Below are 26,266 nucleotides of genomic sequence, written 5' to 3' on the forward strand. Positions count from 1 at the left end.
TGTTAACGGTCATTGAGGGAAGTAGCTCAGTACTACAGCTGACAATGGAATACACTTTAGTCCTTTCATTTGGAATTCTGCAGATAGTTTCTAACTGGTGAAACTAGTACTTTTGTTCACCAACAAAAGTCACCAGTTTTTAAAAACTACCAATTCTTCTGAAAAAAAACACCAGATTAACTTTCATTAAGCAGCATTTTCATTAAATGAATTAAGCCACTTATCGTTTAATAAAAAAGAATCGCTTTCACTGTTTGAAAGGTTCTCATTGTAGAGTTAATGCATAGAACTCACCAGACAAATGATTATATTCCAAAGATACTAAGGTAATACAGTAACATAATGAACGAATGGCCTAAATGTAAAGAATGTCTTGAAGGTTTACAATTGTCTACATTGGTGGCTCAAATTACCAACTACTGGACAGCAACAGCTGATCTGTTGACTTTATTGCTGATTGGGAAGCGGGAACAGAACAATGAGATATTTATAGATAGTGGGCAGGCCGGTTTGTGGGTTGGGGGGGGGGGGGGGGGGGGGGGGGGGAGAAAAGAAAGGAAGTGGTAAGTGAAACCAAGCAAAACAAGATGGGTCATTAGTCTTCAGTAGAATTAAGTGAAAGGTACTACACAGCCATGTCTGACTGGAATCAACAATTGTTTTCAGTCCTAAAGGTGATCCTTAGAAACTGAAATCTTTCCTACAATTTTAAAGGATGAATATATCCAATGCAATTGGATTAAATAGCTTCATCTTTTTACACATGGATTCAGCTTCAAGCATCACCTTGGCTTAACATGCAACTCTCACTACTTGGGTATGAAGTTTAACGTTCAAGTCCCACGTCAGAACTAGAGCAGAGTCTAAAATGAGATTCAATGACATTGTCGCTGCCTATAAAAGTAACTAGACTTAACAGTAATAACTTGTGAAGCACTTTAAGATGTCTCAACATAAATTACTATGCATTTGCACGTTCTTTTCTCTTAATTTGTTCACCTTCGAGGCATTACACTGCAACCATGACAAATTCTGCAAAACATAGTGCACACTACTTTGGAGAAGAAAACAAAAATTGATTACTATGCTAACAAAAATGGCAGAAGACTGAATTTGATCAACTGGCAACTTGCAGAGAACTGAATTACTGTATCTGAATAGGAAATCAACTACATTTGAATCAGATTTAAAAAACTATTCCAACCCATTAAAGGGGTACACCTTGCCCAAGTCACAAGGGCTCTAATTCAATCTGCCTGCCCATGAGGCTTCACATTTTTGTACAGCTTTCAAACCTCATGCAATTACATTGCTTTAATAAAATCCTAGTAAGTGTGCAGAAAGGCAGCAGCATCCTTAAATTGGTTAGAAAACACAGCTGTCAGAAATGGAATAACCTTGACAAATTATACTAAAATTTAAAACTGGATATTTCAGCATGACATTTGGTCACGCAACATATAGAGGTCCCAAGTAAAAAATGGTTATCAACTAAAATATTTAATTCAAAGCCTGAACTTCCAACACCTTGTTGTAGACACCTAATTTAATGGGCTGCCTCATGGTTGAAGGAATAAATGTATCACACAATGCGCATCAGGAAAAGCCAGGTTCAATCTAGTTCGTGTTACGACTAGTGGGTTTCAGTCAGGGAGACAACTGGTATAAGGTTACCTGGGCTCCAGAGGAGGACAGAAAACAAAACAAAAGTATATCGAAGTTTCCAGTTTTAATCACTTCCAACAACACTTACTGAAAGGTTCACAGAAAAAAAGAAAATTTAGGTGCTCTCCTCGGGCAAATATCCTGCTGAGTCTCACAGTTTAGGTTCAGTCATCAATAGATACTTGAATGTTAGGATCACTAGGATCACGAGTACATGAAAACCTTTAGCCAAACAACAACTTGCATTTACACAACACCATTTACACAAGGTAGTGTTTCAGGGCACTCAATGGCGGAGTTTGATGCCCGAAGGAAGGAAGCATAATGGGAAAAATATATAGTTCTCCTGATCAGCTCAGTGAGCTGTTTTAAAGAAAAGGAAAATTAGCCTTTCGAGGGTTAGGAAGGTTAAAATCAGCCGAGTGTACTGGTACAGGTCCCCCTTCAGCACTGTACTGGGAGTGTGTATGTGTAGCACACAGGTGGGCTGGAGTAAGCAAGGCTGGGACACCCTCTAGAGAAGTGAGTGAGTGGCCTGGCTTATCTCTTGGTGGCCAGCACTAAAATCAGAAAACAAAATGTAAGCTAACAATGTCTTCCTTAAGCAACAGCTGCATGTGCTGGTATTACAACATCACCACACAGCCGGTTTTGCAACTTAATCAACAGACGCTCAACCAGTTCTTGTGCTCATTGTATAGTGTACATTATATTTTGTCCTGCGCCATTTAGCAGCTGTCTGCCTACACAGCAGCCTCTACATTACAGGAATGACAGTGCTGTACACAATACATGCCATTCAAAACTGTTTTTTTTAAAAAGTGTTAAATCATCAATTTGCAAAGTAGTGAATGCTTTAATCCAACTCTAATGAGTATTGTAACATCTCAAGTGCAAGAGCTGTGTAATTTAACTGTAGGAGGAGGAGGGAGAAGAGAAAGGGAGGAAAAAATAAATTTTACATCTGTATTGACTGTCAACTAATAGCTCAGTGTGAGATGGCAAATTGGGTCAGTACTTCTACTTGACATTGGCCTGTGTTTAGGTTTGGACAGATAAACTTGTAATTATCAAATTTTTAAGCTTATAATAATAATCAATTTTTTAAGTTTATAATAATAATCTTTGCATTTGATATAGCGCCTTATCACATCTTCTAAACGTCTCAAAGCGCTTCACAGAATATACTTAAAATGTATATATAAACAGTCATGGATTGGGTAACAATTTTTTTATTATTATTTTCTTTAAAAAAAATGCATTTGGATTGGGCAAGCACTGCTTACAGGCCAGTTATCACATCAATTTTAAACAACTACTAAAGGAAATGCAATAGGATGTCTAAATTATATAATTGATAACCTTTCTGGACTCGGTTTCGACTCTGCGTTGAAGGGATTTACAAAAAGCTTTGGCAAATCAAAAGACAATGAAATCTCTTGCGTCACAAAAATGACTCTCTGGTATTCCAGCTCCCTTAATCCCTGCTGCAATGAAGAATCTCTGGTAAGAGTCAAGATTTTAAACCAAGATTTAATTTAAAAAGTATAAAAGCAAACAAATCCCCAACCAAATCCAATCTAGCAGTTTTATATAAAACACAGGTATAGACAATGATAACTATTGGTGAGCTTTCAGAAAACCCCAGTGCAAGACATTTGTATATAAAAGATTTTCTTGGGATTAACTCACAACTGTTATAAACATCACAACCTTTCTGTAAAGTGTTGTATAAAAGTGTTATACTATCCCCTAATTGTCTACCTTTCTGATCCTCTAAAATCTTACCAACCCACGCTTTCCCTCCACACCTCAGGCACTATCCTGCTTCATGTCCCCCATCCTGCCCATCCTACTACGTCATGCTTTCAGCCTTTCTACGCCACACTATCTTGAACTCCATCCCTGAATCCCGTTTCCTAGCCTCCTTCAAGCCTGAAGATGTAATGGGGAACGTAGGCATGCTACTCAAAAAGGATCAGCTCAAATGGTCCAAAGGGTCTTCCTTTGAACTCAATTTACAAAATGGAGATATTAATTGAATAATGAGCAACAAGAGAAGCACTGGAAAAAGGACAGATTGCATAATCTTTGCTCATTCTTACACTAAGGATTCATGCTTGGCACAGAGGGAGACCGGTTTCTGGCATAATTTTTAAAAACTAAAATATTATTCAAAGGAAGTTGCTACACTATATTTCTCAAATTTATAATCACGACAGGCACTAGACTGAAGCGGTTTTGCACCATTCCAAATATATCAAACTCTGAATCTTAAACCCAAAGGACATTAATGTTAGGTCAGAAATTAACATAAAAATTCCAGATAATTGAGAACATAAATCAAAGTGATAAATAAGCATATATGATGTCATTTCAGAACCAAATTACACAAAAAAGGATTTTTACATATGATCTTACTTCATCTTTTAATGTCACATATAGTTTCTCCACAGGAACAAAAATCAGATTGATTGGACGCATTATTAATATGAACACATAATTTGAGTGCAACTAGTATGTTCTGTTACTTGACTAAACTTAACTGAAATACACTACTTTATTACAGGATCTTATGCTAATTCATTTTACGGATTTTGATATACAGCATTAAGGCAATAGTACACTATTTTCCTCTCCTAAAGGGAAAGATCTCTTATTAGAGTTTGGTTCAATAGCAGCCAGAAGCAGCACTCTGGCACCTTGCTCAGGGGACCACTGTAAACCCAGACTGTATATTTGCAAGTTACTTGACCAGAGAAGCATCAAAAGTCAAACCAAACAGCAGCATTGTTAGACAATCAAAAGTTGTTTATACCCTTTGGCAAAAGTCACTCAGTTAAAAAAAAAAACATTTCCCCCCCCCCCCAATTTTGATTCATAAAATTTAACAATTTATTTACAATCTTCAGGAGAGTACACTCACATTGGTTTCTGAAATTTATGAAACTTATAATAGTTTGCCATCCAATACAATCTTCAGACACCAAACACAAGGTTGTGAATAATAATAATAATTTTAGCTGATTAAACTCCAACAGTGCCCCAATGCATACTCTGGGGTCCCCATGCCTTTTTTTTCCCCCCAAAGGCTAACACGATTTGACTGTTTGCAATAATGCTATTTTGATTAAAACAAAATACAGCACAAATTGTAAGACTATTGCATAAACTGGGGAAATTCCTTTGTCTAACAGCCTGGGGAAAATGATAGTTTGCCAACCAATACAATCTTCAAACTGTCTGGTAGGGAAAAAAATGGATTAGGGTGGGCCATTTTAATTTTTGACTATAAATCCTTCAAGTACTGCATTACATAAAGCGCTCAGGGACACTACGCATGAAGGATGCAATGTAAATGCAAATTGTTATACGTGTTTAAGACATGCAATTTCAGTTTTTTTTAAAAAAAGGGCTACTGTGAATAAATGTGTTTGAAAATTTAAAATAAATCATTGCATAAGAATTGAGATAAGATAAAGATAAAAATTGCTCAGATTTGTTTGAAACAAAAATCTTCCTATAACAAAATCACAAAAGTGAAGGCTCTTCAATCCCTTTTGATCTCATCATTCCAGAATACCAAACCTAATGTTATGGAAATATTGCATAATAAATAAGTTATTAAATTGAGTCCAGTATTCGGCCCCCAACCACCCTTCCTGGTAACCCATTTCAGCCGTTAGTTACCCTTTGGGTTTATTTTCACCAATCTATTAAGATATTCTTTCATCCTACCCTTACAGTAATTGAGTATTTAATTATAGTAGGTAATCTGGATAATCAATTAGATTACTGGCCTACACTCCTTCAAATAGTTGATTATTATCCAAGTACAGAGTTTTGTTCAAACATGTCAAGTAGTTTATATGTGTGGGGAGGGAAAGGGAGGACTAAAAATGCCCTCACATGTGAATATAATCTGGTTGGCCACCAGCCAATTTTGTCTTTAATTGATATAAAAAACAAAAATACTGTTAACTAGGGATAGATGAAATGGAGCAATTGGGGAACTTTTGAAACTCGGTCTTGGATTGCTAATGGAAGCATAACACGCCAGCTGTCAGGTGAAACAACTGTGTGGCCAGACCATAGAACCTAACGTGCTGTAGTTTTATTAAAGACAAATGATATTAAGATCTTCTCATCATTTCAATCTCTGCCCATATCATGATGATACCAATAATACGAAGGGCCAAACTGCCTAACTTTGGATAAGATTCCTCCCTTTGCTTAGTTATATAAGCTAGTGTGATAGTAAACCAAAGACCTGGAAGGTCGGTCCAAGTCTCTAATCTTGTGAATTGGCTCATCTCAGCCAGGGAAAAACAGTAGGGCCAAAACAACTGAGCTCTGGATAGAGTCCAGAGATTTTGGATAAGGGTTTCTACTTCTTCCAGATTTGGCCACCAAATTGTAAGATGTCCCTTCTGGAAGGTAATAATAATGATCATAATACTTGCATTTGATATAGCGCCTTATCACGTCGTTGAGTCACCACAAAGCGCTTAACAAAATATACTGTAAAAATGTATACCCGCTCAGTCATCATGTGAAGAGAGGATAGTCCTCAGCTCACTCTCCACGCTGTGCTTGAGGAATAGCAACTTTCCATAGAAATGTCACAACATGAGTTACCATCTTCAGCTGCGAGATAGTTTCTCAAAACTATCTTTCATAATATTTGGAGTAGCTTGTATGTTAAGCAGAGGGGAAAGAAGGCCATTTACTATGCCAGTGATCATTTTTGCATAAGGCAAAGATGAAGCATAAAACAAATACAGATGTACTCAGACACTATTGTGGTTACGACAGGACTACCATTAGATGAGATTATGAAATCATACTAAAGCAATAAGTATAATACAATTACCTACTGAGAACTGCCCTTAACACAGGATCATCTTTTAAGAGTTTTAAGCTGCAGTGACCATTCACATAAGCAGCAACACAAAAGATCAGCAATACAGCTGAGAAGGCAATCAGCAAATTTTAAACAGGCGGTCTAAGGCAACTCTCAGCAGTTTCACAACACTGTCAGTCAAGTTTGAAGTTAATTTCTCCATGCACAAATGTCAGTCTTCTTTAGCGGTCCCTATGCAGCAGCCAAAGCAAGTTGAGGGAGAGAAAAAAAAAGTTGTGCAGGGGTACAAACCAACGTCGGGGGGCAGCAATCACGGTCTCTCCTATTCGCCAGCTCCAAAAGCCACCTGTAGTATAAAAGCAGCCAGGCATAAGGATGGATTCAAAATCAAATCCAATGCCAACTTAAACTCAAATGAGGTATTAGACAAAACACATTTCTGGGGAAACATTTCTGTTGCAGTGCTCACTAGGACTCTAGGCTTTTTGGGGTTCTTCTGCAGATTAAAATAAAAGTTTTGCTGGTAGTGAGGCAATGGTTATAAAATATATAACCAACTGTTCCAATTTTCTCTTCTTCAAAAGTTCCACTGGCACCATAGCCCTTCAGTAACTCACCCGAGTAACATTCTTCTGATGTAAGCTCAGGAAATCAGCTTCAGCAGACCATTCAACCGTGAAGCAGATCACAACCAAGCTCATTACTGGCTGCACCCAACATCCACATAAATTTCAAGCAGTGATAACTAGACAACATTCACAAATGTAAGCCCTATGGGCTTCTCAGGGCAATAAGGTTAATTATAGCATCCTACAACTCTCCCAACAACAATCAGCTAGCTCAGAACAGACAGAATCAAACCTGGGAGCTTATAGTCTATGTGGCTCACATCACATAGTAAGTCATTTAAGACAGAGGGAGCTCCATTATTTGACTTTTCAGAAATGTGAGTCATTTACAAAAATGGCCTTCAACATGATAGTCAATTTTTCCGCCTCGTCTAAAAGAACCAACTCCTTTCATAGTCTTGCATGGCAACTGGCAACCATCCAGCAGCTCACCCAAATAGCCATTCTTCATGTGCCACTTGTGTCAAAAAAGAGGATTTGGCTGTGGGCAGTGCGGAAGGGTGGTAAGAGAAAAGGCCAGCCAACTCTGATTTATAGGTACCCAAAACTTTACTGCAGGTGCAGTAAATTCTATTCAATGCTGCAGGTGCTATTCAATGGCAATCAGTTGCAGGAATATTGCAGTTTTAACATTCATAACCCAAGGGCTACATCAACTCCTGACTGAATGTGATCAGAAGACTGCATGTGTGTAGGGCTCAGTGTTATTTTCAAAATATGTTAAAGCAGTATAGTTATACAGAATTTATATACAGGTTGGAGTCTGTGTGCGCACTGAGCGGGGCCGTTACAACATATGGCCTCCTTACATGACTGCTTTCAATTCTCTTATTTAATAATCCATTATAATAATAATCCCTGCATTTGATATAGCGCCTTATCCCGTCTTCAAGGCATCTCAAAGCACGTCGCAGAATGTACTGTAAAGTGAATTGACTTCATATTTTGTGGGCAAAACGTGGCAGCCAATTGCGCACAGCAGTGTCCCACAAATAGTTGTGGATTGAGTGACCATTATTATTATTGATGAAGGAATTACCCCCAGAATTTTGAAGGCATTATTGGAGATAATCCCTTTGTTTTTTGATCAGAAACAAAGCTGTGTTTGGTTTAAACATGCAAATAATATTAATAAATAAGTTTTAAAACTCTAAAAATGTACGTTAAGACAGCTTCAGACTATTGACATTTAGCCCTACTACTGAATCATGTGTGAAAGACATACAATATAGAGTCCTTGCACTGCTGTACATAATTGAGGTTTGAGTCTAACCAATTTGTATATAATACATTATATATTATAATATTTGAGACATCTCGAAGATGTGATAGTCGCTATATCAAATGCAGGGATTATTATCAAAATGCAGAATATCAACATTTTCACACTTAATGAAAGTACATTTCTATAATATGATGAGAAAAATCTCTCCTGTGGTGAAGGTTTATAAACTAAGATTGGTAATAAGCATTGTGTAAGGGGGAAAAAACAATCCTATCCCTGCATCCAACAGACTTCTAGGCTGGATTTTGGCACATTCTAACAAAGTAAATTTCTCAGAGACTTGAAAAATTTGGGCTTAAGTTATTTGTAAATTTCTCAGGTACTTGAGAAATGTAGACTTTTAAATTGATTTGCTTTGGCAGTTTTACTTGTCATCCACTTAATGATCTTTGAAACAAAATGTACTCTTAATGTGCCAGATGAGTGAACAACTAATATACTGTAGTACTCCACTGCTTCACCCCCGCAGTAAATTTGGAAATAGAAATGATACAAATTCATGATATCCAATAAACTTTGCAAATATGTACAAGCACATTGATGGATGTATTCTACTTTACATCTTCCACCGAATAGAAAGTGATTAGGAGTTCACCAGGGTACAGCACATTCTGTAAAATATCACATTGTCTTGCTAAAATTTCAACTCTTTCACATTCTTACTATTTGATGGATTATATATCCAGTGTGGGATTAGATTTTGTCCATTTGCAAAAATGTAAAGGATAAGATCTGCTGAGCAACAGTCAGACTTTTTAGAGGTTCTCACTGTTAATATCAGACTATATAGAGGTTCTCACGATTAATATCAGACTATATAGCGGTGCTCACTGTTAATATCAGACTATATAGAGGTGTCACTGTTGATATCAGACTAGATAGAGGTTCTCACTGTCTCACTCAGACTATATAGACATGTCACTGTTAATATCAGACTATATAGAGGTGCTCACTGTTAATATCAGACTATATAGAGGTGCTCACTGTTAATATCAGACTATATAGAGGTGCTCACTGTTAATATCAGACTATATAGAGGTGCTCACTGTTAATATCAGACTATATAGAGGTGCTCACTGTTAATATCAGACTATATAGAGGTGCTCACTGTTAATATCAGACTATATAGAGGTGCTCACTGTTAATATCAGACTATATAGAGGTGCTCACTGTTAATATCAGACTACATAGAGGTTCTCACTGTTAATATCAGACTATCAACAGTCTGGGGTCAGACATGAAACAAGAACCTAGTCAGAACCTCTAGAATTATATACCAACATGAAAGTTGGCACTTTTAAGAGAGGATGTGGGAGGGGTGGGAAGAAAGAGTGGGAGAAGGAACCTGAAGACATATCAAATATGTTTGGGATTAGAGATAGAGACACAGAGAGAGGACCACTTTGTAAATTACAATGTTCATAAGTGTCTCGTCATTTATTTTGTAAGCTTGAGCCTCAAAAATGTGATGCGTTCTGCTACACAATGCATAAACTATGAAAGATTCACAATTTCTGTAAATGTGAAGCAGGAAAAATGTGACCACCACGATCAGAACTGTATTGGTTTCTTAGCATATTTAGCAATACTTCAATTTTTAGTAAAGCGCAAAGGAAAGAGCAGAACTACTTTTCCAAGCCCACCATTTTAGAACTGTACTAATTAAGGAACCTCCAGCTGCGCATTCCCAACCACCTGCCCCCCACCCCGCTTCAGCCCTGACCCCATTTCCCTGGTGGCACCTTGTTCAGCAACATATGCAATAGGCTTACTACATCATCTGTTCCTCTGCTTGGCTGCGGAACAGCCTAAAAGCTGACATCCACATTATGCCAAAACATTTTACTGCTTTTTAAAAAAAACACAGGAAAGCAGGAAATAGGGTACAAACAGACGCATTTAAAGATTTAATGTGCACTGCAAGCTTAAGTGAACATAATCTAAACAGGAAAATATCATAAAAGCCACAGAAAGCCTGAACAAGTGGCAATGCACAGCGAGATAAGGATTACATCAAAACATAAGGGAATTCTAATTTAAGACATGCAAGTCTCAAGCACTTCCTTTAGAAAACAGTATTATAATTTCCAAATAAATAATACAAAATTTACCTACAACAAGAACCTCTATTGCCATTGACAAACCCTAAATTCAACAATTGTTTTGCTATCAAAAAGTCTGCAAAATTGTCACACACAGATAAAATCTCCAACATTGGGAATAAATTGGCACAGAACTGTTCATGCTTCTGCCCTCGGCTGTTTAACACAATGAGCATGGAAAAACATTTAGAACTAAGGAATTAAGCTACATGACCGAAGGGCTTTAAAAGCACATTAACATGTCCTCTTCCCTCCCTTACACTTTTCCTATAAAATAAACACCACTGACAACATTATTGGCTATCATATCAACAAAATTTCAATCATCATTGCTGACGGATGGCAGAGATTTCCGAGGCATTAGCCCTTGAAACAAATACTAGAATCAATACTAAGTTTTGGAAATCATTGCAAACCCCACACCCTTCTCTTCTCGCCCATTATGGGACTGGATTTAAGCAAGTGCATGCACACACACACATAGGCAGATGCAGTCTCAAAGACTAATGTTTAACTGCACTTATCGACGCTTTGGGAAGTCCTCCTGATGTGAAAGGTGCTCAGAAATTGAATTTGTCATGATCGGGAAAGAAGGGCGGGAGGGGGGAACCAAAGTTTGGGGAAAGAGTTGGGAAAGAAAAAAGAGATAAGACACAGGGAAATTAATCAATGAACCATTGACATGTGTGGGGTGGGGGGGAGAGGGGGGGGTAAATCAGTCTAATAAGGATAGATGATAGGTCAGTTTATTATTCAACCCCAATCAATAAACACAGTTAAATACAGCTGCACCTCAGCACTTGCACGAATGACTCTCTCAGAGTCATTCAGCCCCATCGGCTGTAGTTTAACAGAAGGAGACATCATTGCAATTAACTCGCCCACCGCCCATACACTCTCCCCTGTACACACACACACACAGTACCACCCTGTACACACTCCTCATAAAACCCCCTGTATACACACACACTCCCCTGTACAGACATTCTTCCCCCCCACTGTATACACACTCACTCCCCAATATTTTCCCCACCCCCCACGTACGCACTCCTCACAAGACTATCCCCTGTACACACACACACTCCCCAATATACCCTCCCCCGTAGGTACTCCTCATAACACTAACCCCTGTACACACACTCCCCTTGAACACAGACATTCTCTCCCCCCCCCGTGTGTGTAATATATACACATACACACTCCCCACCGCAAACACACACACATACTGTCCCCTAACACTAACCTCCCCCCCCACCCCCACACGCACACATACCCTCACTCTCCCCACCCCACCACCTGTATTAACTCCTCACACCCCAACCACCGCCACAAACACACACACACACACACAGAGACACACTCCTCGCCTCCCCCCCCCACCCCCACTCGCATACACCCCGCAATCTACCGGCTCTCGAGGAGGAGGGAGCTCAGCCTGACAAGGCCTCGCCGCCGCCGCCACCACCATCACCACCACCTCCTCCTCCTCCTGCAAGTCTCCATCGAGTCACAGCACGTACGTACCTGAGGCACTGCAGTCGGCGCAGACTTCGTTGGGCCGCAGCTTGCGAGACATCTCGGGGATGGGAGGGAGAGGGGGGGGTCGGGGGGGGGCGCTGTTTTTTTTCGGAAAAAAAACTCTCCGTCGAGGCCTTTCGACGTCTAGAAGGGGTGAGCGGGCGGGCGGGCGGGTGGGGTATAGAGAGAGTGAGAGAGAGACCGGTTGGGTTCAGCGCGGCCCGGTTCTGGCTCCTCAGCGGCCGTTGGTTTTTAAAAAGCCGCACAGCTCTCTCTCTCTCTCTCTCTCTCTCGCTCGCGCCCTTCCTTCACCCCCCCCACCACCACCACTCCGCGCGCGCGCGCGCGCCCGCCCCCCTCCCCGACCCCACACACTCACACACACACACGCGCGCGCGCGCGCTTCAACCGCCAGCGGCCGCGAGCAGCCAGGAAATGACATCAGCCCGCCCGCGCGCGCCGCCCCAACCTGCTCCGTGGGATTCCCACGCGTGTCAGAAGATTGACGTCCCGCCCGCGCCAATCGGCGGCTGGCCTCCCCCCCCCCACCCGGGCGAGCTACGTCAGCAACCGCCAATCAGAAGGGCGCCCGAGGGGCGGGACTTTCGGGGAGGGGAAGGGGGGGGGGGGGAGGATTTTGTTTCACACTTCCCTCCCACCACCGCCGTGAAAGAGGTGGGGGGGGGCAAAGCGCATGCGCCGAATGGGTATGACGGCCACGGGGGTATTCTGGGAGTTGTAGTTCCCCCTCCCTCTAACACTCCCTTAACTAACAGCCAGGAGCCACCTCTGAGTCGCCTCCTTTCACACGTCGGATCTAAACCCGACCCAGCGGATACGCGGCGCCTCCGACACACACACACGCGCACACAAAAAAAAACACACGACACACTTCATTAGCAAACCCTCAGGTTAAAGCTGAGATGAACTACAACTCCCATGAGCTCGCGGGGCACCCACTGATGCAGAAGCCAAAGGGTGGACCATAAAGTATAAAGCAATGCACATTATTATTATTATTATTATTGTTAAAACATTTTTTTTTTTTTTGCTCGGGGTTGTGAGGGTGAGGGTGGGAGGGGGGAGGGGGGGGTGCGAAATAAACGATCCTTTCCAGGCTTAGAATATCAGTTTTAAAAATGAACTCTCTGCATTTGCATTGCATCTTTCTTCTCCTGATGTGGTCCTTGAGCTTCACACCGTGAATGCATTTCCAATGCAATACCAATTTTCCCCACAAGCTCTGGTGATTCCTCCCTCTTTTTTTTTTATTTTTCAGCCACTTCCTCTTATTCCATACAGTAAAAAAAATCAAGAATTGCAGCGCTTCCTATCTATCGCCTGGCGCTCAGCAGTCGAACAATATATACAGTGCCTGCGACCAGGAGGGTGGTGGGTGTGTGTGGGGGTGTTTTTTTTCCCCTTCTTCTTTGGCTGCTCCGAAGGTAGTTTGAATGGTCCTTGGAAGACAAGAATGAGAGCAAAATGATTTCCGCGAGAAAGGTGGCAGAAAAATATCCATTGCATTATTTGGTTTGGCATAACAAGTACAAGGATCTGGAAAAGGAACTCAGCAATAAGCAGGTGGGTGATGATGGTGTGTCTGTCTATGTGTATGTGTGTGCTTTAGAGAGGGTGGGGGTGTGCAATGCAAGTGCAGTTGCTTAAATACAGTACTATCAGATGCTATAGATATGTGAGATGTGTCAGGAAATTATATTTATATGATCAAAAGAATGCACATTATTAATGGTACCTGTTCCCCACCCTCCCCACCTCCCTCTGTTATTAAAATCCGGTTGGATCTCAATGTTAGTAATGACTTTTTCGTGCATCTATGACTCTTGGGCAATATTTATGTGAAGGAATCGTTCGTGTGCTGTGCTGTGCTGTGCAGTGAGTCGGTGGTCCTGTTATCTGAATGCATTTGCTGTATAATAATAATAATAAGAGAAACCGTTAACCTGACACTTTCATTACAAATTTACTTTTTATTTTAATGGTCTCGGATCGCTTAAAAGGCGAAATAGTTATGTTATGTGTGTACTCTACAGTTGCTGATTATTTCATGGATTATTTCAGTTTATGGAATAAACTGGGACACCAAGAGCAATAGGGAGAGGAGATGTAGAATCATTTCAGTTAAGTGTGCCTCATACTTGCATAACTAAACGGTTTAATTTTTTTTTAGGGGAAAATGTGCATTTGGAGCCCAGGTTGGAACATTATTATCAAAATGATAAACAATGCTGTTGTGTCAAATGAAACGAACCGCACGTAATGCAGAAGTGCAAAAACAAAAACGTGAAACTAAATGCAAAAAAAAAAGGGCGTGAATTGCAAACGATTTTTATCTCATTTTATTTTATTTTGGACTCTGTCGAAGGTGTTTTAACCAAGTAGTATTTCTTGGTCAGACTCTTTTTAAAATATATATATATATATATATATATATAAAGCCTTTACGTACAAAGCAACAACAAAACACCCAAATTGTGCATTTTTGCACCTGCTGGATTTTAATTCACAAATGTCGGGTGAGATTATCTGCTAATCATGTAATACTGTCATAATTCTGACATTTGATGCATTGCGAAGGTTGGGATGTGGGACCAATTGTCATTTCTGACAATCCTTGTCGTACAGTGTGGCCCTGATGGGCATCTGATCCAGGACCAGAATGGAGAGATCCCAGTCTCTCTCTCTCTCTCTCTGGGTCCTGTTTAAAAAGAGATCCTCTCCATACACTAAACCCCCAACACTTCACACCGACGCGACTTATTCCAATATCTCTTAGCAACTCACATTACATTTTTTTTACATAATATAGACACACACACATATATATATATATAAAGAGGGAACAAATAATGGCATCCCGTTTAGATGCTGGCGATACGGTAGTTTATTTTGCGGATCCAAATGCATCGTAGACACACTATATGCTATCAAAATACACCATCAATACAGGTGTCAATCCAATACAACCTTTGTCACAAGGGCTGTGCATACATTATTACTCCCAACGCAGCCTTGACACATGGACTTCTCTGGTGTATGTATGTATGTATGTGTGTGTGTGTGTGTGTGTGGGTGTGTGGTGGCATGTTTGCAGAGTGCATTACAGGCAGATCGACTGTATTTATATACCGACCTTTAACGCGAAAGATTAGCAGAAATCTGAATTAATTTGGAGTTGTAGAGACGATATATATATATTTATATATTATGCATATATATATATTTATACATATTATGCATATATATATATTATGTATATATATATATATATATATAGCACAGGGCACTGACCCTAAAACGTTAACGCAAACCTGTTTTTCCCACTCCCCCAGGAGTGGACATTCCTGTCCCACGTACAGGAAAATCCGTGCAGTTGTCTTTTGGTAACAGTTTCAGGGACGGATCTCACTCGGTATCCCCCTCCCCACCCCCTCCCCCACCCCCACCCCCACCCCACCCCCCCCCCACCCCCTCCCCACCCCACCCCCTCCCCCACCCCACCCCCTCCCCGACAGCATTCAACCACCTGCGACTTCTAATCCAGCCCCAAGCCGGGTTCACAGGGAGGGCGAGGGTTGATTTGAGGCGCTTTATTTGACTGCATTAAAACGATCCACTTTCTTTCCCAAACGATCCGCTTTCTTTCCCGAACGATCCGCTTTCTTTCCCGAACGATCCGCTTTCCCTCCCGTTTGCAACGCAGCATTTCACTGCCACTGTTGGCGGTGCGCACTTAAACCTCAAATTCGGTTGGAAATGTAAGTTGTAAAGTATGTGCATAGTAAATGCATACTTTATAACTTAGATTTTGAACCGAATTTAAGGTTTAAAATCCACCATCGACAGTGGCAGTGAAATACTGCGTTGCAAACAGGAGGGGAAGTGGATATATCTATATCTATATATCTATATATATTGGTCATTTCATGCTTTTTTGACATTTATTTCTGTCTCTCTTTGTTGGAAACTTGTGTGTGTGTGTGTAAAAAAAAGAAAAGGTCACCCCACAATTTGAATATAGTAATATAAACCGAGATGGGGGAGTTGACATGAGTAAGTCGCACTTACTATCATGCAAATCGTGGTACATGTTCTCCACTCACTAACTGGTTTGCAATTTGCTCCAACCTGCACCAGACACTGGGAGAATTAAAATGCCCAAAGGAAAGCATCTCATCCAGTCCCAGACACTGGGAGAATTAAAATGCCCAAAGGAAAGCATCTCATCCAGTCCCAGACACTGGGAGAATTAAAATGCCCAAAGAAAAGCATCTCATCCAGTCCCAATGGTTAGCTTGGCTTATCTTTCAGATGCATCCTTTTATTTGTGATCTATTCTACCCATTGGGGGGTGGTGGTGGTGGTGGTGGGGTGGGGGGGTGTAGGGATGGGGTGGGGGGGTGTGGAGGAGAAGAGAGGTCCCGTTTACCATCTGCAATTAAAACGTGCAATGCCTTTAAACAACGAATAAGGACATTGCTGGCGGCTGCTGCAGCAGAAATGCACCAAACTTGAGCTAAACCCGACATTTTTTTGTAACCAGAGAAAAATCAGAGCCGAGGGATTTATATCAGTGTGAGCTCTCTCAACAGAGAACAGAGTGAGAGTGGAAGATATAAGAGCAGTAGAGGGTTCGATTACAGAACACATAGAAAATAATCAAACCTCATTATAGAATTGATATTGCTCTGATATTGGCTGATACTGGGTTTCTCTCCCTCCCCCCCACCCCCCCAGTTTAAGATCAGTTAGATCTTGCTGCAAGACAAATAGATGTTTAGTTGGGAAATAAATAGGAGAGGTTAATTATTCACCCCTGAGTGTTAATTGCATCAACAATTACAGTAACTCATTGGGAGCCACTCCTTTTTACAGTGACTCCATTGGAAAACCTCTAAGGTGAGGATGCTTGTCGGTACAGCAATAATTATAATGATCCTTGCATTTGCTGTAGCGCCTTATTACGCTGTCAGGACTTCTCAAAATGCTTCATAAGATTTTCCTCAAAGTGTAGTGGCTGCGTATTTTGTAGGCAAATGCGGTTTGTCCCCACAAACAGCCGTTAAGTGAGCCATCGTTTTTTATCTGGGGTAATTGTTGGTAAGGACACCGGAAGAAACTCCCTTCTCTTTTTGAATAATGCTATGGGATTTTTAACCATCCATCTATGGGATGCGGGAGTCAGATATGTCACTAAATCCCACTTAATAATAATAATCCTTGCATTTGATATAGCGCTTTTCACTCGGGAGGACGTCCCAAAGCGCTTCACAGAACACACTGTAAAGTGAATTGACTGTATATTTGTGGGCGAACGCGGCAGCCAATTGCGCACAGCAATGTCCCACAAACAGTCGTGGATTGAAAATGACCAATTTATTATTGTTTTTGGTTTTGGAGGGATTATTATTAGGCTCTGTGTGGAGTGAGGAAACTTGCCCAAGGTTTCGCCCTTCATGGAATTGAACTCAGGTCTCTCACTTTCAAAGCGAGTGCTCTAACCACTGAGCTACAGGACTCCTAAAGACCTTTCTTTGTGGTCATGCTTACGGTCACCTCCCCCCCTCCCTCTCATCCTGGCTCGGGGTCAGACTCCGCCACTGTTAAGCTACCCACCATGAAGGGCGCTATATAATTGCAAGTTGTTGTTGTTGTAGGTAATGTGTTGTAATCTTTAGAATGCAGGATGTAACTGAGGTCACTGGATCTAACCTGGAAAGAGTTCAGTCACATCCATTCAGTCTGAGTAACAGCTGTAAAAATAAAGGTTAACATATAATCCATATATGACAAAGGAGTAGATTATAAAACAGATGGTAATAAATGATGGCATCGATGCTAAACTGAGGCTCAAGAGGTTTATCAACATATGGTGCGTCCTTAAAGAGCACTGTAGCTAGCCTGTGTTATTCTGTATAATATATCCAAGCTGGCATTCATGCCAGATAATGACACACATTAGGCTTTCGCAGTCAAGACACATAATTTGAACTGAAACAATGTCAAGCTTCATTTCACCACCAATTGGGAATTACACACCATACATATATCATTCTTTTCTTTGGTCAGTGTGGCGTCAGAAACACATGGAAAACCAGTGGCACGCTCAAGACTATCCAAACCAAACTGATTGAGAGTTCCACGTACGAACAGAAATTTCCATTTGTTTGGTATGGAGTGAGCAGTCTCTCCTTGGAGGGACTCACACTGGTTATCCATACCCTGAGAGTTCAGCTGCAGATTGGTAAGAGATAAAGTTTGGGTGGAACCCCAGAGTATTCATTGGAATATTTTTGGACACAGGAAAATTTCCATGTGTAGGTGGCTTGCATAGTGAGATTGGATCTCTTAACAGCATGTGCCAGATACCCGGCTGATCAAAAACTCATGTGTTAACAGGCTGCCACCAACACTCCAATGCCTTGGTTTACACATCAAGATAGGCACGAATTAAAGGAAAAACTGACAATGTCCTCAGAAGGAAATATCCCTTCAAGAGGGAAAGAGCAGAGAAAAGGGAGAATTGGCAAGAAAAATAATAGCATAGAGTTTGAGTGGCTTTAAGTAGTCAGAAGATTAAAGGACAAATGGTATATATTTGTTCCTATCCTCTCTTGATTTTGCACATTTTAAATCCAGCTGAGGAGCTTCTCCTGCTCTTCTCTGCAGTTGATTTTACTTTACACACGAAAATGGAGCATCATTGGAACCTGTGTATTTTTTGGATTTGGTAAAAAGGGGTGCGTTAGAAGGGGGTAATTTCAAATATTCACGAGTTACTGATTTTGGAACGCCAGTTTGGACACACTGTGCCCTCGCTCACTTTACGAATCGAATGAATCTCTTTGCTTGGGTTCCGTTGCGCTACAAGATGTTCACGTTGCAATATCCCATGGTCTTGAATTTGATTTGTTTCCGCTTTTACCAGCACCAGCCGAACAGCATGTTTCTGTTGGCGATATAGCACCACTGTGCCTATTACCCAGCCGTCTCTTTACTTTCTAGAAATCAGTGTTACAAAACCTGCACGCAACGCTCCATGGACAGCCAGCGTATTGTAATTCTTTAGAGTTAAAAAAAATCCTTCACGTAAACGGCGATTATCATTTCATTGAATTACAAATTAGGTGTCAGCCTGGCTCAGTCAGTAGCACTCTTGCTTCTGAGTCGGAAGGCTGTGTGTGGGTTGAAAGCCCCACGTTGGGACGTGGAACTCACAAGTCTAGGCCAACACTGCAGTGCAGTGCTGGGGGTGGGCTGCATTGTTGGAGGTGCCAGCGGTCCGATGGGATGATAAAGATAGATCCCCATCTGTCTGTTTAGGGATATGTTAAAGATCCCATGACACTATTTGAAAAAGAGAAGGGAGTTTCTTTTTCTCCCAGTGTCTTGACCAACAATCCTGCAAATAAAATTGGCTTGTTTGGGTGCAAATGTGCCTAATTTTCTTACAAAATAGACAGTCCCATTTTACAATAAATCCTGCGAAGCACTTTGAGACGTCCTCCTGGATTGAAAGGTGCTATAACAAATACAAGGCTTATTATTTTTAACTTACTCCTTCTAAGTACATACCCTGCTTAAACGGAGTCCTTTTTTTGTAATACACCATTGCATTTCTGGGAAGTTTTCCAATGTGGGCTGTAGATGTAGTTTTGCAGTCCAAGCATACAACACATTAATTCAGCAGGAGATTAAAGAGTTCCCACTGTTTTCACCTTTACAAATCCTAATCCCATTAACTGTTCATCCACAGACATTGGTTTAAGACCCGGTGAATCACCTATTGCTGGACACCAGCCAGTGAATGCACGTTGTAATTCTAGCCTTTCCTCTCAACTGCCCATTTATACATGTCAAATTCTTGTTAAAATATTAATAGGACGCCAGCATGGGATTCCTTGCCAGCAAACAGGACATTTGTGTTGGTAAAACTAGCACCTGTTTAATATAAAAAATGGGATTAGACATACAATCTGCTGTGATTGTTACAAAAGGATTGTTCCAATACAATTTCTAGAGTGTTTAAATACTGAAGTTTTAATAATAATAATCCTTGCATTTGATATAGCGCCTTATCACATCTTCGAGAACTTCTCAAAGCGCTTTGTAGAAAATATTGTAAAGTGCATTGACTGTGTATTTTTGGGGAGAAACGTGGCAGCCAATTGCGCATAGAGATGTGGCATATGAAAATCGGATCGTTAGATTCTCCCGGGATGTCGTTCACTACACTTGGCAGTAAAATGCTGTGAAAGCGTTTTGAGACATTTCAACAACGTGAAGTGCTATATCAAATGCAGGGATTAGTAAGCATTACTTTTTATCATTACAATAAAATGATTATATTAATCCTTACATTTGATATTTTGCCTTTTCACATCGGGGATGGGGGGAACGTCTCATAGGGCTTCACGGGATCCAGTGTAAAGTGTAGCGACTGTTTTTTTTTTCAGACAGCTCGGTGCGTAAGTGCCTGCTCTGGGAGGCTGCTGAGCCTTTCGAGCCAGGAAGAAGCCTGAGGTTTGATCGCTGGTCTGAGCTGAAATAGCTGCGGCGATAGGATGTTAGAGTTGATCTCAACACGCGCAAGTCAGTAGTGTGGGACAGAGTGTCCCGATATCATGATAATGTGTGATGCCACACATCACCTGTCAGATCAGAGACAAGCATGAGTCACAGATCGGCACTGGGTCTTTAAAGGTTTGCATCGCTCGGCTTCATGCTAGGCAGTTAGCTCCATTGCCTGAAGCATTGGGCCGGCCGGTCAACAATAATTATTGTCAATCAAACCAATGTGTGTACTATACATTATAAAATAATGCGTCAGAGAGTTTACGATGAATCTAATCTTACCTGGGATCACAGCACACAAGGCGACAAGATGCCACTCTTTGCTTGAACTTTGTTCCCGTTGATTACATTATTCAAATAATCCAGTGATTTTTAAACAATTATTAATAATAATAATGATAATCCTGGCATTTGACATGGTGCCTTGCCATGTCGTTGAGACGTCTCCAAGTGCTTCACAGGATTTTACTGTAAGGTGTAGTGACTGTGTACAGTGTGTAGGCAAATTTCACCCACAAAATATACAGTCAATTCACTTTACATTATTATTCCATGAAGCGCTTTGAGACGTCTCAAAGACGTGATAAGGCGCAATAATTTTTATTATTAAAGGCACCATCCATTTTTATACATAGCAATGTCCCACAAACAGCCATGACCAATTTTATTTGGAGGATTGTTGGCCAGGACATGGGAGAAACTCCATTCTCCTTCCATGTAATGCCAGGGGAGCTGAACAGGCAGACGGCACCTTGGTGTTAGTGCTTCATTCGAAGGATGGCACTTCCGTCAATGCATCACTCCCTCCACTGGAGCATCATTATTCTCTTATGCTCCCCATTCTTCCATTCGCTGCATCCTGAATTGAAGATTGAAGAATTGAAGCACTCCAGGATGCTACCCTATGTGAAGGGCGCTCTATAAATGCAAGTTGTTTTTGTTGAAGATGGTACACAACTTGAGAACCAATGCTGTTTTTGTTATCGTGAGTGATTCAGAAGGAAAAGATAAAAGCAATCTTGCTAAAGACGTGCCTCTACTCAAATCACCAACAGCGGCTTGGAGTTCAATCATTTTTGCTGTCTGTCTACGCAGGCTAAATTATTTACTTATATATATTTTTGGAGGGATTATTACCCCTGGAGAGCAACCTGCCAATCGACTAACAACCGGGTTCCTACTTACTCCTAGGTAAACAGAGGTGTGTGGAGTGAGGAAACTTGCCTAACATTTCGCCCTGCCCGGGAGTCGAACCCGGGTCCTCTCGCTTGCGAGGCGAGCGCTCTAACCAATACCCTGCCCTACAGGACTCTACAAATTGGACTCGCCACAGCCGCGCAGGTAGCTGATACAGAGGTAAAAGGACTCGTTCCATCTAGTTCCCTCTAGAAATACAGAGAGGCTTTTCAGTCAATTGAAATGTGGGGATTTCATGCTTACATTAGCTAAATGTTTCAAATTGTGACTGGTAACCTTGATTACAACTATTGTGAGTACAGTAGTGCTCCTGTGGGAATAATCAAGCCTGTCACTGAGAGTGTATCGGAGTGACAAAGTAACTCCACCGTTATTTATTATTGATTTCCTTGTTATACAAGGACTTTTCCTTTCCTCCCTCGTTGCCCCCCGCCCCTCCCCCACCACTCTAATTTTCTTCCCTCTTCTCTTGAAAGTCTCGGCTCTCGCTCGGATGTATTCCAATAGTCCTGGCTCTCCTCCAGCAGTTATATTTCATTTATAAATGTGTGCTGGCAGAGTGGGTTATTTACTGTCAGATACAATTCCATCCTTATCCGATACTACAAATCCATAAAATCAACAGCAGGAACAGCGGTTGACATCTATACCCTCCTCCCCCCAAATTAAGTCCAAATTTAAGAATTTTCTACAATTCTGTGCTCCATTAGATTTACGGCCTGATAGTCTAAGGCTAAGTGGAGTTTCAGGATTGCCTCCACATTAGCTAACGCATTCACCCAATGAGCCAGTGGGAGAGACCCCAAGGTTTAAAATTAAAAAATCAATACAGCAATACAGATTGCTCGTAAAAAAAAATGCACTATAAATAGTCTTGCCCAGATACAAACGTTTGCAAACCAATAGTCTCCTTTGACTTTGTCCCAGCTAAATGATTAACTCAGAATGAAATCAGAAAGAGGCTTTCTGGCCCTGGTGCCCTTTGCGATACACAATGGGAAGTGTGGAAAATGTCTCAGCTGGTAAGATTAAATAAAGTCACCCAGGATTGAATTTTTTAAGAACTTCCTTGGTATGGTATTCTGCGGCGTGGTGTCAGCCTGGTTCAGTTGCTTGAACTCTCACCACCTGGTCAGAAGGTTCTGGGTTCAAGCCCCGCATGAGCTGAGTCCAGATTGACACGCCAGGTCAGCCCTGGAGAAGCTCTGCATTGTCAGACGTGCTGTCCTTTGGATAAGAAGTTAAAGGTCCCATGGCACTATTTGTCCTAGCCAAGAATCCTCGAGATAAAATTGCTCATTCATTTTGTGGCTGTTTGCGGGACATTGCTGTGTGCAGATTGGCCACTGCATTCATCTACAGATATACAGTCACTGCACTTTATAGAAATGTTGAGGCATTTCAAATATTTGTGTTTTTACATGCCTGCCAAATACCACCATTATGAGGTGATGAGTTTTCCTGTACAGATCTGTGCTATGTGAACAGAGATTTACAGCACTATGATAGAGGGGAAAAAATGCACAGGTTCTTTTTATTGTAGTACACGTTGGTTACCAAAGTAGTAGTGTAATACCCCAGGAGTATTGTAAGACTACGAGGAAACCTGGAGTAAAAAAAAAAGCCATTTGGCTCACCGGCCTGCTATAGTAGCAACTTACATCGATATAAATCACCATTCTCGTAAAAACAATGCCTGATGTATTCTGGTAAATTAGACGCCAGTGGGGAGGTGGGTGATTGTTCAGGTCTTTAGAAACGACCAGCTTCCGTGGAATTTTATTAACTGTGAACACAGATGAGCTCATTTATAAATGGAAACGTAATTTCTTTTCTATGGTTGACAATCTCTGTAATGCAGCCTCAGAGAGTCATACAGAAGTGTTCGCTTTTAATGAGGAGGGGAAAAAATCAGCAGTCATCATATAATAATAATAACAACAATAATCCCTACATTTGACGCAGCACATTTCATGTTGCGAAGATGTCTCAAAGCACTTTGCACTGTCAAGTATAGTGGTTATGCATTTTGTTGACGAATGTAGTAGCCATGAGGTAAATGACCAAATATCAAAGGATGTGGCAGGCACATAACAACAACAAGATTACATTTGTATGGTGCCTTTCACGTCGGGAGGACGGCCCCAAGGCGGTGGACAGTTACAGCATTTCAGACCCGAGCTGGGGTTAGGGGAGGGAAGGGAGGGGACGTAAGACTATTACAGAGATTTGTTTTCCAATTTTTCTATTTGCAGTTCTCTCCTTTACATTCCTGCCAAACTACCACCACTGTGGGGGGGGGGGGGGGGGGGTGGGGGGTGATCAGTGTTCTGTCCTGTGCAGGTCTGTGCTATGTGAACAGATTTATGGCATTGTAAAGCCAAACCCAAGTTATGACAGGGTAAAATAAAGCAACGGTTCTTTATTATAGTTAAACCTAGGCAGTAGCTTTTAACAGGCCAGCCAGGCATAGAGTCACAACTGAGTGTGATCCTGTTTGCGCCTGACATCCACAATATGCGATCATAAGCGGAAGCATGGTTGATCATTAAGCACACTGGGACCCTAACCCGCGTGAAGGGCGCTATGTAAATGCAAGTTGTTGTCGTCGTTGCTCTCTGTAGCCCATGAACCTGGAAACCAATTGTAGCGTTCAACTGTGGCCCTGGATTTGATCTATGCTGTGAAGGTGGTAGGGGCGGGTGATCTGGAAGAATGAGACAAGATAGACCGCAGGGTCTTCATCGAAATAAATCTGATGATCTTGTGATCTAAGCATAAACCACATTCCCAGGAGCTCAGCGAAAGCTGCTCAGATGAATAATAAGGTTGACCTCATTGGCATCAAAACCCCATTTGTGCCTTTCTTATAGTTGCAGAACTTAAAGACAGGCTTCAACATATACCTATGCAAATCACGTTAATGAGTACATTTGTGTTGCTAATTGTAATGGATTCTCACTCAGCTGTTTGAGACAAATTGTACTGTATGTCCAGGAAAATGTGTCAGGTGTGGTGGAAACCTTTACCTTCTGTTAGAGGCTGGCAAAGAATCTTTATATCCTCAGAATGATACTTCACTGCTGTTTCTGTGCTGACATGGGGATTAGGTCCCGAGTAAATGGATGAAAACACAGTTAAAACAAGCCTGTGGTTTCTTAGGCGAGTGAGTCATGGGATTTACGTTTGCCAGGTTGTGGTTTCTGCTTCTGTTTATATGAACAAGTAATCATGTGTAACTCAATCTAAAGTGAGTCCAGTCAGCCTCCTTTCCATGCAAGAATTATTCTCATCCTTCAGATGAGACTTTAAACCGAGGTCCCGTCTGCCTCTTCAGGTGTACGTGAAAGATGGCACTATTTGAAAAGAGAAGAGAGTTTATCTCTCCCGGTGTCCTGGCCAACAATCCTGAATATAATAATAATAATCTGTGCATTTGATATAGAGCCTTATCACGTCTTCAAGATGTCTCAAAAGGCTTCACAGAATATACTGTAAATTGAATTGACTGTGAATCCCTCTCATACATGTATAATGAGAGCTGTTTTGGCAAAGCCATAGAGAATTAGTGCAGCTCCCGCAGCAATGCAAGAGGAGTCAGGGAAAGTACATGCTTAAATAATGTACCACCGGATTAATTGGTCATTCACCTCGTGGCTGCTTCCTGGCACAATGGCTGCCTAAAGTGTCACCACGCTTACCAGTAATTAAATGTGGAGCTCTTGGAAATGTTTCAACCTGATAAAGAGCTTTAAAAATGCATAAGCATTCTTTTGTCTTAGGAACATAGGAACAGGAGTAGGCCATTCAGACCCTCGAGCCTGTTCCACCATTCTATTAAATCATGGGTGATGTGTACCTCAACTCCATTTACCCACCTTTGTTCCATATTCCTTGATTCCCTTACCTAACAAAAATCTATCCACCTCACTTGTGAAAATTTGAATTGATCTAGCAGTCAAATAGCCTTTTTAAGGGGATTCTCATTATTATTATTCTTTCAGTCTTCTTGCCAGCTTCCTTGATCCCTTTTTTCCCCTCGCTGGAACAAAATTGGGATCAGCCTCTGCCATTATCTGTCAGGAAGCTCACGTATAGGATGGCTTTTCACATCGTTTGAGCATTCACCTTTCTTGCCATTTTCTGCTCATCAGTTACGTGTAACTTCGGGATTTTCATGTATGAATTGTTTTCCTTGCGGTTCAATTTTGTGCATTAATAAGACGGGTTATGCAGTTGGGTTTGGCGTGCTGACAGATAAGGCAACATTCCTGATGTTGCCATAGGAAACAGCAAAAATACACAGCATAAAGATTACAGAGCACCAACAATAGATAAGTCAATGAACAAAACCAGATCATTTAAGAATCAATTCCTCCCTTTCATATAATGTTGCAATAACATTTTATTA

At 41.2% G+C, this 26,266-nt stretch overlaps 2 protein-coding genes across 2 annotated transcripts in view; one reads left to right on the forward strand and one right to left on the reverse strand.

The window, feature by feature from the left end:
• The window catches only part of git1 (G protein-coupled receptor kinase interacting ArfGAP 1), a 60,355-nt gene extending 48,225 nt beyond the window's left edge, over positions 1 to 12,130 (reverse strand). The window contains 1 exon segment of the mRNA XM_007900763.2: positions 12,070 to 12,130. Coding sequence (XP_007898954.2) covers positions 12,070 to 12,121 — 52 coding nt within the window. The 5' untranslated portion in view covers positions 12,122 to 12,130.
• A 1,218-nt stretch (positions 12,131 to 13,348) lies between these two features.
• The window catches only part of ankrd13b (ankyrin repeat domain 13B), a 73,507-nt gene continuing 60,589 nt past the window's right edge, over positions 13,349 to 26,266 (forward strand). The window contains exon 1 of the mRNA XM_007900766.2: positions 13,349 to 13,647. Coding sequence (XP_007898957.1) covers positions 13,549 to 13,647 — 99 coding nt within the window. The 5' untranslated portion in view covers positions 13,349 to 13,548. The remainder of the gene's footprint in view (positions 13,648 to 26,266) is intronic.

Source organism: Callorhinchus milii, unplaced genomic scaffold (genome assembly GCF_018977255.1).
Source record: "Callorhinchus milii isolate IMCB2004 unplaced genomic scaffold, IMCB_Cmil_1.0 Scaffold10, whole genome shotgun sequence".
Classification (NCBI taxonomy): domain Eukaryota; kingdom Metazoa; phylum Chordata; class Chondrichthyes; order Chimaeriformes; family Callorhinchidae; genus Callorhinchus; species Callorhinchus milii.